Raw genomic sequence first — 16,399 nt, forward strand, 5'->3', positions numbered from 1 at the left:
TAGTCAAGCTAATTCTTCACTTGAAATCACAGCTCTCAAAACGGATTATAAATGTTGGACAACTGAAGTGAGCAGAACACAAGCCAACAGGGGAGTCAATGAACTCTCCTCACTGAACGAGAGAGACAGGCACAGAGAGAGAGGGAGAGAGCGAGTTGTCACTTTACTCCAGAATGAGATGTTTCAGCCCAGAGGCGTTCTCAGCTGGACAGTGAAGATCTGCTCCACACTCAACGGCTGTCGCTCCTGTGAGCAAACTGAGTTCACGGTATTTGGTCATCAATGGTCACTCCTCCCCTTTTAAACATAAACCTGCTTTAAAGGGGAAATTCTTCAATGAAGAAGCTGCTCATCGACTATTGGCATCAGGTGCAAGAGATGAGATTGAAGTCATAAAAGCAGAAACTGCTGGGCAGGCTCAGGTGAGGCAGCCTCTTTGTATTGGAAAAAAAATAAACTCCTGACTGGTGTCCGCGGGGAATTAAACCATCGGATTGTTAAATGTTTACAAACCGTACAAGACATTGGGGGGAGGAATAGTCAGAGCCCCGATCCGCCTCGTCCCGGTCCCTCTCTCCCCCCCCCCCCCCGTCCCTCTCCTCTCCCCCCCCCCCCCGGCCGGTCCCTCTCCTCTCCCCCCCCCCCCCGTCCCTCTCCTCTCCCCCCCCCCCCCCCCCCCGGCCCGGTCCCTCTCCTCTCCCCCCCCCCCCCCCCCGGCCCGGTCCCTCTCCCCCTCCCCCCCCCCCCCCGGCCCGGTCCCTCTCCTCTCCCCCCCCCCCCCCCCGGCCCGGTCCCTCTCCCCCCCCCCCCGGCCCGGTCCTCTCCCCCCCCCCCCCGGCCCGGTCCCTCTCCTCCCCCCCCCGGCCCGGTCCCTCTCCTCCCCCCCCCGGCCCGGTCCCTCTCCTCCCCCCCCCGGCCCGGTCCCTCTCCTCTCCCTCCCTCCCCCCCCCCGGCCCGGTCCCTCTCCTCTCCCTCCCCCCCCCCCCCCGGCCCGGTCCCTCTCCTCTCCCCCCCCCCCCCCCCCCGGCCCGGTCCCTCCCCTCTCCCCCCCCCCCCCGGCCCGGTCCCTCTCCTCTCCCCCCCCCCCCCCCCCGGTCCCTCTCCTCTCCCCCCCCCGCCCGGTCCGGTCCCTCTCCTCCCCCCCCCCCCCCCGGCCCGGTCCGGTCCCTCTCCTCTCCCCCCCCCCCCGGTCCGGTCCCTCTCCTCTCCCCCTCCCCCGGCCCGGTCCGGTCCCCCTCCTCTCCCCCCCCCCGCCCGGCCCGGCCCCCCCCTCTCCCCCCGGCCCGGTCCCCCCCCCCCGCCCGGCCCGGCCCCCCCCTCTCCCCCCGGCCCGGCCCCCCCCTCTCCCCCCGGCCCGGCCCCCCCCTCTCCCCCCGGCCCGGCCCCCCCCTCTCCCCCCGGCCCGGCCCCCCACTCTCCCCCCGGCCCGGCCCCCCCCTCTCTCACCAGGCACATCTGATATTCCAGCCGTTTCCGCGCCTCTTCATTTTGCTTCTTTTTCCGAGAGAAAAGCATCATTTCGGGCCGAGGCTCCGCCTGTCCCCGCGGGGAGCGGCCCGGACAGCGGGGAGGAGGAAGAGGGACAAGCGGCCGCCAGCACGTCCCTCTGCGGGATTCGCTCGCTCGGCACCGCCTCGGCCTCCCACCGATCCTCAGACGATTCTTAACCCAAGGCAGCGACTGACTCAGTTCCGCCTCCCGTCACTCCTCCAGCGCCAACAAGCGCCCAAAGAAAAGCAAGAGGTGTCACTTCAACCAACAAGTAGCGAGAGTGAAACAAGAGGTGTCCGCTACGCTGACCTCCCAACGCTGAAACCCCCCCAAATGCTGACAGGAGAATAAATACCACAGTAATCCAGTAGATAAGTTTGTTATATATCCTACGCTTTACTATTTGGTTAATTTTTTTCAAGATTTCCAGTAATTTGCCGTCCGTGTCGTTATGACTTGCTCTGATTCTCGGACTGTGATCTTGTTTTTGCCTCACACAATATGGCGCCGCGTTGGTGCCATTCGGAAACCTCGCGATACTTGGCCTGGGTATATAAGGCGGGAGCGCGATAAGGTCTCCCTTCTCGCTGCTCCTGTCGGTGACGGTGCAACTAAACTTCGGTCGTCCCGAATCCGGGTTCATCCGACACCGATACCGCGCGTCAGAGCAGTAAACGCCGTCAGCCGCCGCCGGGATGCCTCCTAAATTCGATCCCAACGAAATTAAAGTCGGTGAGTGTGGCGGGGAGCTGGCGGCTGGGCCTTGGTGGGGGAAGCATCAGGGCTGAGGGCTGGGGCCTGACTCCTGACTCCTGCGCGGGGCCGCGTGTTTTACAGACATGTGTCCGGTCTCTGTGTGCGGATCCATGGCTGTGGGGGGTGGGTGGTAATCTCCGCCACGGGATTCCCGCGACTCTCCTCACCCCCCCCCCCGGTGGTAGGCTCGCTGCTCCTGGTCACTGATAGGCCCAGCCCTGTCCCCAGTGAGGGTTTGCAGTACTCCACTGGCACTGTTTCTCCGTCATTAAACCTTCAACTCGATATCCAGACTGCACCTCAACAGGGTTAAAGTGAAACGACCCGAGGACCTGAATATGCCGGACTGCGAGCAGCCAGCCAGGCTGTTCCAGTACAGTGATTCCTTTTATTATAATAATGACTGTAACTGTAGTAAGTGTGCTGCCATTGCTGCTGTTTGTAGCAGTCACGGCACTTCAAAAGTAATTAATTGCACGTGAAGTATTTTGGGATGTGGAGAGGTGTGTAACTCTGCAAGTATGTCTTCCCATGACATTAATGCGTTGATTTGGTAATAATGGTCCTCGCTGTTCTGTTGTATTGAAGGGCAGTTGCAGACTGTTAGACCAAAAAAAAGTTGATGTATAAAGCTTCAATTTTTAGTGTGAGTCTTTGGGTTTATAATTGGAGGTATACGTACTTCTGTCAAGGAAAGTGGCCAGAGCAACAATGCTGTAGGAACACCATCGCTTCCAGGTTCTCCTTCAAGTGACACAGTATCCTGACTTGGACATGCATCACTGGAAATCCTGGAATCTGCCACCCCTCTCACACCATTGTGGGCACACTATCAACAGAAGGACCGCCATGGTTCAAGAAGTCCCACCATTCTCAGGACTAGAGATGGGCAATAAATGCCAGCCTTGCTAATGTCTCTTTGAGAACAAAAAGATAATTTAGATTTTAGTTGACGTTTATAAACAACAGCTTGGAGCAGTTTAATGTAAATGAGCCTGTTCCCAATGGCTGCTTCTAGTGCCTGAAGTATTGCATTGCCAGGATTTTCTGCAATTTATGAATGCCATAACTGGCATTTGTGAATGTTCTGGTGTTGGGGGTCCTTGTGGTCACCTCACGAATTAATGTGGCTGTCAATTATCTGAAAGGCAATGTTGACTTAGGAACATGGGAACTTGGAGTAGAATTTTGGTGTAGATTTATTAAAATTAGAATTTTAATGAATCTGGTTGGTAAGTGTGAACTTTCTCACCAAAGAATAACACGTGTGCTCTTGTGTAATGTATCCAAGTTTGCCGACGATACAAAGCTAGGTGGGAAAGTAAGCAGTGAGGAGGACACAGTCTGCAAAGGGATATGACTGGTTAAGTGAGTGGGCAAGAAGGTGGCAGATCGTGTATAATGGAGGGAAATATGAGTTTATTCACTTTGGTAGGAAGAATAGAAAAACAGGATATTTTTTAAATGGTGAGAAACTATTAAATGTTGTGTTCAAAGAGACTTGGGTGTCCTCGTACAAGAAACACAGTTAGCATGCAGGTACAGCAGACAATTAGGAAAGCAAATGGCATGTTGGCCTTTATTGCAAAGGGGTTGGAGTACAAAGAGTAAGGATGTCTTACTATAGTTGTACAGTGCATTGGTGAGACCTCACCTGGAGTATTGCATACAGTTTTGGTCTCCTTATCTAAGGAAGGATACACTTGCCTTAGAGGCAGTGCAACAGAGGTTCACTAGATTAATTCCTGGGATGAGAGTGTTGTCCTTTGAGGAGATTGGGCCTATACTCGCTGGAGTTTAGAAGAATGAGGTGATCTCATTGAAACATATAAGATTCTGAGGGGGCTTGACAGGGTAGGTGCTAAGAGGTTGTATCTCCTGGCTGGAGAGTCTAGAACTAGAGGGCATGGTCTCAGGAAAAGGGGTTGGCCATTTAAGACTGAGATGAGGAGGAATTTCTTCACACAGAGGGTTGTGAATCTTTGGAATTCTGTACCTCCAGCGGGCTGTGGATGCTGAGTTGTTGAGTATATTCAATGATTGGGTGGGTCCATCCAAGCCATCAATCAAGCGCTATGGGGTGTGGGTGGGAAAGCGGAGTTGAGGCTGATGATCCGGTGATATGGCCTACTCCTGCTCCTATGTCTTATGTTCTTTCTATGTGAAGTAGTAGCTGAATTCATTATTTAAAATAAGCTGCCTGTCAGTGGGTAGCGATTAGCCCACTAGTTTATGCCTCAGTGGAAACATTAGTCTGTGTATCAGAATGTGGAGGGGGCGGGGGAACCCTGTTGGGGCAAAATAGGAGTGTTGCCGGTACAGTTTTCTTAAATTACTAAATGTAAACTTTCCCGTCAAGAGTTTAAAGGGTGTTTAGTTAGAGAAAGCCGTTGTTTGCAAAAGCTGGTTTTGTAAAATGCTGACGCCCTCCCCTCAAAGGCATAAAACAAAATAGGGATTAATGAGTCTGCCAATGTGGGGGAAATTCAGATGAATCAGCTGACCCTGGGTTTAGTGTTTGTAAACCATGCCTGGTGACTGTCTTTTGTGTCTCCATAGTGTTCCTCAGATGCACTGGAGGTGAAGTTGGTGCGACCTCTGCACTGGCTCCCAAGATTGGCCCACTGGGTCTGGTGAGTCTCTGCCGCCCCCCCCCCCTTTACACCCATTTCAGATTACTCCTAGCAGTACTTTTTCTTCTTAACTTTTCCTCCTTTTCTCTGTTTAGTCTCCCAAGAAGGTGGGTGATGACATCGCCAAGGCTACAGGTGATTGGAAAGGCCTGCGTATCACAATCAAGCTGACTATTCAGAACCGACAGGCGCAGGTATGTGTTGGGGGGGGGCGCTGCTTGCGTCTGCACTGACTTTTTCCCAGCTGTGGTAAAAGGGCTAAATTTTTGATCCATCATGTACACCTATAGCCTACTTGAAAAGCATTACAGTAGTATATCTGGGGATCACAGGCATTAGAGAGATGTACAGCAGGACAGTGTTGTGCTGTGGCTACCAATGCAATGTTTCCTAAGTTGACATACCCAACCCTGACAGTTTAAGTTTGCAGGTTAAGATTATCTCTAGGTGTCCGCTGCTATTAAGCCAGCCTGAGGGGTATTGAGTGACAGCTGCACAGAGGCTGTGTGTATAAAACTATGGGTGCTCCCTTTCCAAACCAAAGGCGCTCCTTTTCCAAACCACACGCATATTGGCATAGGGACAGGCAGATTAGATGGTTAAGTGCATGGCTGAAAGTGGTGTGGGAAGCAGGGGTTTTGATTCATGGGGCATTGGCACCAGTACTGGGGAAAGAGGGAGCTGTTCTGTTGGGATGGGCTCCACTTAAACTGGGCTGGGACCAGTGTCGCGGCGAATCGATTAACTAGGACGGTAGATAGGACTTTAAACTAATAAGGTTGGGGGGAGACAGTTCAGGTGAAGGTAAATTTATAAGTCTAAAGAGTAAAGTCAAGGCTGTAGAACGCAGTGTGTGTCAGGAAGGGACAGAGAGCTTAACAAAGGGCATTAGTGACATGGGTCACAAGGGAAAATGGTAAAAAGTTAAAATTAAAGGCACTATATCTGAATGCATGAAGCATTTGTAACAAGATAGATGAGTTAACGGCACAAATAGAGATAAATGGATTTGATGTAGTAGCCATTAATGAGATGTGGTTGCAGGGTGACCAAATTTGGGAACTAAATATTCCAGGGTAGTTGGCTTTTAGAAAAGATAGACAAAATGTAATTGGGGGGGGGGGTAGCTGAGATAAAGGTAGCAGTGAGAAAAGAACTTAGTTCAGAGAATCAGTATGGGTGGAGCTAAATAACAAGGGACAGAAAACACTGGTGGGAGTAGTTCATAAACCACCTAATAGCAGTTAGTGTTGGACAGAGTGTAAATCAGGAAATTAGAGGAGCATGTAACAAGGGTAATGCAATAATTATGGGGGACTTTAATCTTCATCTAGACTGGGCAAACCAAATTGGCAAAAGTAGTTTGGAGGATGACTTCATGGAATGCATTCGAGACCGTTTTCTAGCACATTATGTCGAGGAGCCAACCAGGGATCCGGCTATTTTAGCTCCAGTATTGTGTAAGAGACAGGGTTAATTATTAATCTTTTATAATAAAGAATCCTCTGGAAGAGTGATCATAATATGATAGAATTTCATATTGAGTTTGAGAGTGATGTAGTTAAGTCCGAAATTGGGGTCTTAAATTTAAACAAACTCAATTACGTAGGTATGAATGGTGCGTTGTCTAAGATAGATTAGGAAATTAGATTAAAAGATATGATGGTAGATAAGCAATGGCAAACATTTAAAGAAATAATTCACAATTCTCAATGAATATACATTCCCTTGAGGAATATAAAAACTCCACAGGAAGTGATCCAACTGTGGCTAACTAGAGAAGTTAAGTATTAGATTAAAAGAAAAGGCTTAGAATGTTGCCAAGAAGAGTAGTAAACTTGAGGATTGGGAGGGTTTTAGAAATCAGCAAAGGGTGACCAAGAAATTGATAGAGGGAGAAAATAGAATGAGATGAAACTAGCAAGTAATAAAACAGATTGTAAGAGCTTCTGCAAGTATGTAAAATGGAAGAGAGTAACAAAAGTAAACGTGGGTCCCTTTTAGAAGTAGAGACAGGAGAAATTATAATGGGGAATAAGGGAAAGGCAGAGACGTTAAACAAATATATATTGTATCTGTCTTCGCAGCAGAAGATACAGAAAACATAACAGAAATAGTGGGGAACCAAGGGTCTAATGAGAGTGAGGAAATTAAAGTAATTAATATCAGTAAAGAAAAAGTACTGGAGAAACCAATGGGACTAAAAGCCACAAATCCCTATGACATGGTTTACATCCTAGGGTTTTAAGAGGTGGCTGCAGAGATAGTGGATACATTGATTTTGATCTTCCAGAATTCCCTAGATTCTAGTACAGTCCTATAGATTGGAAGGCAGCAAATGTAACCCCACTATTCAAGAAAAGAGAGGAAAAAAAAGGGAACTATAGGCCAGTTAGCCTGACATCAGTAGTAGGGAAAATGCTGGAATCTATTATTAAGGATGTTGTAACAGGGCACTTAGAAAATCATATGATTAGGTCGAGTCAAGGCAGTTTTATGAAAGGGAAATTGTATTTAACAAATTTATTAAGAGTTTTTTGAGAATGTAATAAGCAGGATAGATAAAGGTGAACCAGTAGATATATTTTCAAAAGGTAATCGATAAGGTTCTTCAAGAGTTTGTTACACAAAATTAGGGCTCGTGGTATATAGCATGGATTGAGGATTGGTTAACGGACAGGAAACAGCATAGGAATAAACAGGTTGGTTTTGGGTTAGCAGATTGTAACTAGTGGGGTGCCACAAGGATCAGTGCTCGGGCCTCAGCTATTTACAGTACATCAGTGACTTAGATGAAGGGACTGTGTATAATGTATCCAAGTTTTCTGATGATACAAAGCAGTGAGGAGGACGCAAAGAAGCTGCAAAGGGATATAGGCAGGTTAAGTGAGTGGGCAAGAAGGTGGCAGATGGAGTATAATGTGGGGAAATGTGAAATTACCCACTTTGGTAGGAAGAATAGAAACACTGAATTTTTTTTTGAGAAGTTGGTTGTCAGGGATTTGGGTGTACATGAATCACAGAAAGTTAACATGCAGGTACAACAAGCAATTATTCAATTCATTAGCAATTAGGAAGGCAAATGGTATGTTATACTTCAATCCCGTTGCAATAAAGGCTAAGAGTACGGAGGTCTTGCTGCAATTATATACGGCTCTGGTGAGACCACCTGGAGTACGTTTTATTCTCCTTACCTAAGGAAGGATATACTTGCCTTTAGAAAGGGTGCAACAAAAGTTCACTAGATTGATTCCTGGGATGAGCGGGTTGTCCTATGCGGAGAGATTGAGTAGAATGGGCCTGTATTCTCTGGGGTTTAGAAGAATGAGAAGTGATCTTATTGAAACATAAGATTCTGGTCAGCCATTTAGGACTGAGATGAGGAAAAATTTCTTCACTCAGGGTTATGAATCTTTGGAATTCTCTATTCGAGGGCTGTGGATGCTCCGTCATTGAGTACATTCAAGACAGATCGACGGATATTTGGACATCAAGATATAAGGGGATAGGGTGGGAAAGTGGAGTTGAGGTTGAAGATCAGCCATGATCTTACTGAATGGCGGAGCAGGCTCAAGGGACCGTATGGCCTACAGCTCCTATTACGTTACGTCTGTCTTTGAGCATCCAGTGGCTTTTTAAACCACTGGAGCCAAACTGTAGCTGGGCCGCCTCTGGTACCTCATCCGAGTGGTCAGTTGTGTGAGATCCCAGTGGATGTTGGCAGGCTCATTGTTCGTTGAAGACATTAAACCCCATTCTGTTGTGTTCAAGACTTGCATGAATATCCTTTTTCACCAGGAGATGCTGGTTTATGATGAGAACAGGAGCCCTGGCTGTTGCTTCCTCTGTGCTCCAGGCCAGTAGCCATGTCCAAAAGTTGACTTCACTGATTCAGGAAGAAAAGTGTCCAGAAAATGTTAACTAGTTCATTGAATCTGGACTTAACTCCTGTCTTAGAACTGCACATTGTTGGCTGCAGGTTACAGGTGAAATAGAGATGCCAAAGTCCCATTGGAGCATAGTGTGGTGCATTTTGAATTGTGTGTGTAACTGCATTGGTCAGTGGGGCTGTGGTTCGTGCCCTGTTGTTCACGTAGCCTTGTAAGTGATTTGCACACAGGCTACTGGGGACAGGCCGTCCTATGCAAGTGATCAGGGAAAATTCCTTGTAGAATGTTCCTCTGGGAAAGGTGGATGAGATTAATTGTGAGTTGAGTTTTGTTCACTGCTGTATCTTCTACTGACTGCTGTATTTCATTCATAGATTGAGGTTGTCCCATCAGCTTCTGCCCTCATCATCAAAGCCCTGAAGGAACCGCCCCGTGACAGGAAGAAGCAAAAGAACAGTAAGTAGTGATGTAGGGTGGGCAGAGGTTCGACGCTGTTCAATTTGCCTCTTCCATGCAACATTAACTACCTGTGGTAAAAGCTGAGTGAAGATCTATTTGGTTGCAGTTAAACTTATACACTGTTGTACTGTGGGTGTTGTTTGACTGTGATTCAGAAATATCTGGTTGTGTAGATTTGCTTTCTCTTCCCCCCCCCCCCCCCCCAACTCCTCGAAGATGCTGACTGCCCAGTGCAGTGGTCCTCCAGTACCTTGCCCAGTGTTCCAGGTGATGTGTTGGTGGGCTATATAACTGGGAGACATCACAGCCAGGCATGAACACACCTTCACAGGACTTGCATAAACATTTGATGGTTAGCAGTGAAGTGGTAACTCTTGACCTTTTATTCGCACTCTCCCCGTGTGTGCTGATGAAATCAGAAGCCAGGATCTAGGCTATCGTTCACTGGGCATTGAGTTTACCCACTGGTGGTGCAGCTGGCCTGTTGTATGGGGGTGTGTATTAACTGCCAGTATTGATTCTGTGTTTCTTTCTAGTTAAACACACTGGCAGCATCACCTTTGATGAGGTGCTTAGTGTCGCCCGACAGATGAGGCATCGTTCTTTGGCCAGGGAACTTTCAGGTAGGTGCTGACTGATGTAATGGGCCTTGGTGTCTGTCGTGCATTCATGCTAGATTGGTGGAATAGGGATAAGACTGATCTTGTTTATAACCACCACAGGGACTGTGAAGGAAATCCTGGGAACTGCTCAGTCCATCGGCTGCAATATTGATGGCAAACACCCTCATAGTGTGATTGAGGACATCAACCAGGGCAAGATCGAGTGTCCTGCTGTAAGTTTGTTTTTTTGGATTACCTTGTACTGCATTGATTTTTGACTCGTGCTTTGCCAAGTCGACTTACACAGTCTATTCTTTCCTTCCAACAGGAATGAAGTGGAGGTACCATAGAACTAAGTTTCCAATAAAAAGTCTTTAAAAACAATTGAACCTGTTTGTGTGCTGGTTTGTTTTCTTTGGGTGTATGTGGGGGGAAGTTCAATCTGAAATTTGCTTCCTGCAATGTTAAAAGTTTGGATACATTTTTTTGATCATCATCTAAACATTTCCCTGATGGCTTTGAGTTCCTTGTTGTTACTGAAATGGGTTGGAACACAGATTGCATTGACTAAAACAGCACAAAGTTCTTGCGTCAGTAAATGCTTTTTTGTATATGAAGCAACCCTTGAACATTTCGTGGAATTGAATTCAGTAAATCTGATAATTTGTGATCCAGTGCCAGCTAAAAAATATCCATGAAAAGCTGCTGGATAGTTGTAAAAACACAGCTGGTTCAGAATGTCCTTCAGGGAAGGGAACCAGCCACCCTGGCTCAGTCTAGCCAATATGTAACTCCCACTTCTGCACTACATTGCTAGCTCCTTCTGCTCTGTTAAAGTGCACTTGCATGCAACTTATAGTTACTTAAGGTGGCCCATGGCCTTGGAGCAGCTAGGTATGGGCAATAAATGTGGCTTCACCAGTGTCATGAGAACAAATGTTTTTTAAAAAACATTGTTATTGCAGGTCTCCAAACTGGTTTGCAGTAAATGAAATATTTGGTGCTAAATTGACCTATTGATATAATCTGAGCACAAAGCCTAATCTCAACCATTCCTTGTCTTTCAAATGGAAATCCTGCAAAATGGCTTGTAGTGAGGCTATGAATAATTGTGGGGAGGTATTACCTGTGAATCATGTAAGCCTGAATCCATAGAGTGGGGCAGATCGTGTTTCCTGTTCTCCCACCCCTCCCTACACACTGAATGAACTAACTTGCTGGGATTATGTTCTGTCCATGTCAGCAGCCCTCTTGTACTTCAGCCAAGTGATCATTCTTCACATGCAAGACTCATGTCTGCAGACTCTTAACACAGGATAGTGATCAGGAAAGGGAACCCTTGCTGCTGCTTTCCCTTCCCCTCCCTAGTGTGTAGGGGTGTTGAGGTCAACTGTAATGTCCCAATTGCTACCCAGGGTGGAGGTCAAACCAGGGACACTTTGGTCGATGTAAAACTTTACATATTAGGCCACTGGAGAAAATGTTACTGTTGAACAGTCCATCTGTTACTACAAATGAGGATTTTTAAGAACAGAAACCAATAATTAAGATTTTTTGATTGAGATTATTTATAGCAAGGGGAGAGAAAAATAGCATGCATTTACCATTCTTAACTCAAACCTTTTCCCTGCTAAATATTTATCCAAATCTCTCAAACTTGCACTTCTTGTCCAGTCTGTTCCATATACTCATCAATCTATGTGTAAAGAACATAGTCTGTTTACCTTCCCTCTTGTGAATTTGAGTCTTCTCCTTCATTGTTATACGTTATGGTTCAATTTACTTTAGAACCTTGGATAGTACAATAAGATCTCCCTTGTAGTTGTACTACAGTGAAACCTGTACAAACGGATGCCTGCAAAAAAAAAAGTACACTTATTGACAGTCCCAAATAACTTAAATTGTAATAGATACAAGCTGCACCTTGAAACCATGGACACTTGCAAATTACGAATTATGGGCAGCCTTCGCTGCACCAAGTCCATTTACAACTTAAAACACTAGACTCAGAGGTAAGTGCAAGGTGGCAGCGGGTGAAAGAAATGGCTTTTGTGGAATGGAGATCTCTTTACCCCTCAACCACAGTGGCAGAGAAACTGCTCTATCTCTGGGATTAAATGCTCGTATAGCTCTATCTGAGGGATAGAGCAGTTTCTCTGCTGCAATGGATGGTGGGTAAAGAACTCCCCATTCCACAAAAGCCGGGAAGTGCCAGTTGGGAATTTGGGGGGGGGTGGGTGCTCGAGTTTGGGGAAGAGGAGAGATTGGTTTCCCCTCCTGCTCATATGTGGCTTCCTGTTTCTTGGAATGTTGCATACATCAGCTGCTGGCGTGAAACCAAAAATAAAGATTCTCAACTACAGGGGCCCTAACCTTTTAGGACTCCAGGATGGCAATGAACTGGGATCACATCCTGCTGGCAGGGCTCCAGAATTAGGCATGGTCCCAGGTGAAAGCAAAAAAAGGAACATTGCAGGAGATAGCCAATCCTGGGATATTTAGTGCATCTAGTTACTGTACATAATGACAATTTTGAAAACAAGGATACCTATAAATAAAGGACACTTGATGCAAGTCCCTCAGGTTTTAGTATATTGGCTAGGTTCTGTAGCCTCACCTTAGATTAGGCACCTGTGTTGTGAGGAATCAATTTTAGTAATTACTCTCTCCAATGCTATAATATCCACCTGTAACCTTGACCAGAATTATACACTGGGTGGGGTTTGCTACATCATTGCTTTGTACAAACTCATTTTTTGGAACACTCACTCTATTTGTCTGGTTGTGAGATCTTGTTTGTAGCCCAATGAGTGTTCAGATTGTGTTGACTATGGGTTCACCTCACTCAAAAGAATTCCATCTAGTTTGACATGCTGGAGGATTTACATGAGACTACAGCAGAGAAACAGGCCATTCGGCCAACAGTGCTGTTAACAATGTTTGTGCTACACCTGTAAGACAAGGATACTTGAGCTCAAATTACAATCAAATCTAAATAGCTAAAATCTCACAATTTATTAACCGCAATATGGGTGTAGTTAGCGGTGCTGGTCCTAAAATGAGATGGAGATCTTGCCCCATAGGAAAGTGCAGACTAGAAGGTGCAAACACTGGACTTGTGTACAAACATAATCCTTTGTAAGATGTCCTGATGTTCATGCTATTGCCCCATCAACACCATGTTCTCTATGCTATATAACCTCAATGACTAGGTAACTAGGTGGTGTCATTCTCTTCCCCCACTAAACAATACTTAGTTTTTTTGATGAGTTTTTGTGCTTAACAAGTCAGGGCTGACAGTGCTGGGGATTGGAATACTTCTGTCACCCAGTGTCAGCATCCAGTGCTCCAGATCAAGTATGGTACAACCAGATGCACAGCCAGGCTCTGTCTACTCTGCCCCAACAATGTGGCTAAACCCCAATCTTAGAGCACCCCTTAATGCACAAGCATGATATTTCCATTCCCTGCACCAGCCATCCTTGTTTAAGTGATAATGCCAATCTAGTACTGAATTGTGGGTTTTGTATTGTGCTCTAGTGGAAATCTGGAACTCTCCACCAAAAGGCTGTGGATGCTGAGTCAGAACTGAGATCGATAGAAGACCATCGTCTCAGGGTAATAAATGGCAATAATGCCCACATCTTGAGAATCAATTTTAAAAATGACAGCTCCAAGGTGAGTTTGTTGTCCCTGGCATCATTCTCCAAGACCACTGCCATCCCACTCTCATCCAGAATAGCATTTAGGAATTTGTATACAGTCCACACCATCTTCCCCATCATTAGCTAGCCATTAGTGTCGAGTTTGCCTCCTTTCCCCCCCCCCCCCTCCCAGCCCATCAATCTGGTTTCTTAATGACCCATGATCTCTGCAGCAAATCACCGGCCTTTTCAATTTCCATGCAATTAGATTCTCCCTACCGCCTGTTGGGTCCGGTACCAAATCAGTATAGTGCTCGCTCCAGATATTGACGATGCACTCACTGCTGTAGTGGCGAGCAGTCAACTTATCAGTCATTGGCATTAGCACAGAGGAACCCATTTGGGCAGGACAGATGATACAATTTAGCCAAGAGTAGCAATTTAGGGTCATTTTTGAGTTAATGGTGTACCTTCGTAGATAAGTGCATTTCCCCAGTGACCCACCCGCCTGGCTTCATAATACACTACATTAGAATTCAACTTTGCAGCAGCTCATGATTGCTCCAAAGGCTTCAAATACCATTTAAAAGCTGTCTGCTTTTGTCCAACAGCTTGCCTTCCCCTTTTAGTTACCTTTACATGATTCTGATTAATTGATGAGCAGCCTCACAGTCTCTAGTTTGTTTATAACCTCAGTTGCTGAAGCAAGGAAATCATTGGCAACACCATCTGCCATCAAACCTGCCCTCTCAGTAGTCATACAGAGTACTTGCTGGCATTGTGGCCAGCAATATACCTCTGGTAGCTAAGTATGTTGGCCTGCTTGCTCAGAGCACAAAAGCTGTTCACCACATTGACTTGTCAGTCGCCCTCTAGCTCAGGGCCAGCAACCTGCTAAAGACAGCTAGGAACTGTCTTCTCGATGTTGCTCATCTGTGCCCATCTTACCCGCAACTCCATGTTTGAATCCCTCCAATCAGGTTTCCGCCCCTGTCACAGTACTGAAACGACCCTTACCAAAGTCACAAATGACATCCTTTGTGACTGGAGAACAATCCCTCCTCAACCTTCTGCAGCCGTTGACACAGTTGACCACACTATCCACCTCCAATATCCAACTGCGTGGCACATCCCTCACCTGGTTCCATTACCTATCCTGTCATAGCCAGAGAATCACCTGCAATGGCTTCTCTTCCTGCTCCCGCACCGTTAACTCTGGAGTCCCCCAAGGATCTATCCTTGGCCCCTCCTATTTCTCATCTACATGCTGCCCCTCGGCAACATCATCCGAAAACACTTACGACACCCAGCTCCACCTCATCACCACCTCCCTCAACATTTCCACTGTCTCTGATTTGTCATATTGCTTGTCCAATATCCAGTACTGGATGAGCAGAAATTTCCAACTAAATATTGGGAAGACTGAAGCCATTATCTTCAGTCCCCGCCACAAACTCCATTCCTTAGCCATCAACTCCATCCCTCTCCCTGGCCACTGCCCGATGCTGAACCAGACCTTCTCAATCGTGACCCAGAGATGAGCTTCAAACCACATATCCGCTCCATCACCAAGACAGCCTACTTCCACCTGCGTAACATCGCCCATCTCCGCCTCTGCCTCAACTCATCTGCTGCCAAAACCCTCATCCATGCCTTTACTACCCCCAGACTGGACTATTCCAATGCTCTCTTGGCCAGCCTCCCATCGTGCACCCTCTGTAAACTTGAGCTTATCCAAAACGCTGCTGCCCGTATCCTAAATCGCACCAAGTCCCGTTCTCCCATCACCCTTGTGCTCGCTGACCTACATTGGCTCCCAGTCCAGCAATGCCTCCATTTTAAAATTCTCATCCTTGTATTCAAATTCCTCCATGGTCTTGCCCCTCCCTATTTCTGTGACTTCCTCCAGCCCTACAACCAGCCGAGATCTCTGCGCTCCTCCAATTCTGGCCTCTTATGCATCCCTAATTTTAATCGTTTTACTTAGTAGCTGTGCCTTTAGCTGCCTAGGCTCTAAGCTTTGGAATTCCCTCCCTAAACCTCTCTCCTCCTTTAAGATGCTCCTTCAAACCTACCTCTTTGACCAAGCTTTTGGTCACCTGTCCTAATATATCCTTATGTGGCTCGGTGTTACATTTTGTTTGATAATGTTCTACCTTGTGAAGCACCTTGGGACGTTTTATTATGTTAAAAGCGCTATATAAATGCAAGTTGTTGTTGGAGAAGGTAACTGGCCAACGGTACCAAGGTTAAACACTGTAACTGGAAAGCAAAGGAGATGCCAAGCTATTTATCACCACGACTGCTGTGTCTCTCTCTGAGTCCCATGCCAGTACTTTGCAATTGGTGAACCTCAGAAAGGAAGCATATGGCATCACTGGCAGATGGATTTGAACCACTTTAAAGAGCATCTATCCCAGACAAACTTAGCCAATTATGCTCCAACTTCCACTGCAAGTAGATCCTGATTAATGATCAGAACCATGTCTGGGCCCCATTTGTTTTCTGAGCCTAAAAGCCCATCATCAACTTGGTAATAGTGAAACCTTAGGCAAGAGTTGTTGACCATTCCACCTATTTCCTGTAAGGACACAAATCCATCCCTGGGAAAGGAAACATCTGACCTCAGGTTTCTTACCAACCTCCAAGGAATTGGTAGTCCAAATAACAAAAGAGATGTCAGACTTTTGAAAGGAATCCTACTTCCATGATGGGAGTGATGAGACCCAGATGAACGTATGTATAACCCTTGTTCATGACTATTGGCCGTAAGTGCATTGAGTGTAAGAATTTCTAAACCCTCTTCAACCTAGACCTCAAACTGAACCGTTCAGGGTTCTGCTACTAGGCAATGGCATTGAATTATGGAGTTTGGGCCGAGTTCCACTCAAACATATCCATAATGAGTCCCTCTCTTTTGTCCC

General features: G+C 46.7%; 1 protein-coding gene across 1 annotated transcript; it reads left to right on the top strand.

Moving 5' to 3' along the window:
• The first annotated feature begins 2,064 nt into the window (after nt 1–2,064).
• On the top strand, nt 2,065–10,215 carry LOC137300475 (large ribosomal subunit protein uL11). The gene is made up of 7 exons (XM_067969541.1): nt 2,065–2,223; nt 4,807–4,880; nt 4,976–5,074; nt 9,145–9,226; nt 9,766–9,852; nt 9,952–10,064; nt 10,160–10,215. Exons 1-7 carry the CDS (start codon nt 2,187–2,189, stop codon nt 10,163–10,165), a joined length of 498 nt encoding a protein of 165 aa, XP_067825642.1. The 5' UTR covers nt 2,065–2,186; the 3' UTR covers nt 10,166–10,215.
• Nucleotides 10,216–16,399: the final 6,184 nt, after the last annotated feature.

This window comes from Heptranchias perlo, chromosome 31 (genome assembly GCF_035084215.1).
Source record: "Heptranchias perlo isolate sHepPer1 chromosome 31, sHepPer1.hap1, whole genome shotgun sequence".
In the NCBI taxonomy this organism is placed as follows: domain Eukaryota; kingdom Metazoa; phylum Chordata; class Chondrichthyes; order Hexanchiformes; family Hexanchidae; genus Heptranchias; species Heptranchias perlo.

Excerpts from the sequence above, each read along its gene's own strand:
- LOC137300475 (XM_067969541.1), top strand. The coding sequence starts at position 2,187 with ATGCCTCCTAAATTCGATCCCAACGAAATTAAAGTCG. Across the intron at positions 9,227-9,765 it reads CAGGAAGAAGCAAAAGAACA|TTAAACACACTGGCAGCATC; the intron begins GTAAGTAGTGAT and ends GTTTCTTTCTAG. Across the intron at positions 9,853-9,951 it reads TTTGGCCAGGGAACTTTCAG|GGACTGTGAAGGAAATCCTG; the intron begins GTAGGTGCTGAC and ends TAACCACCACAG.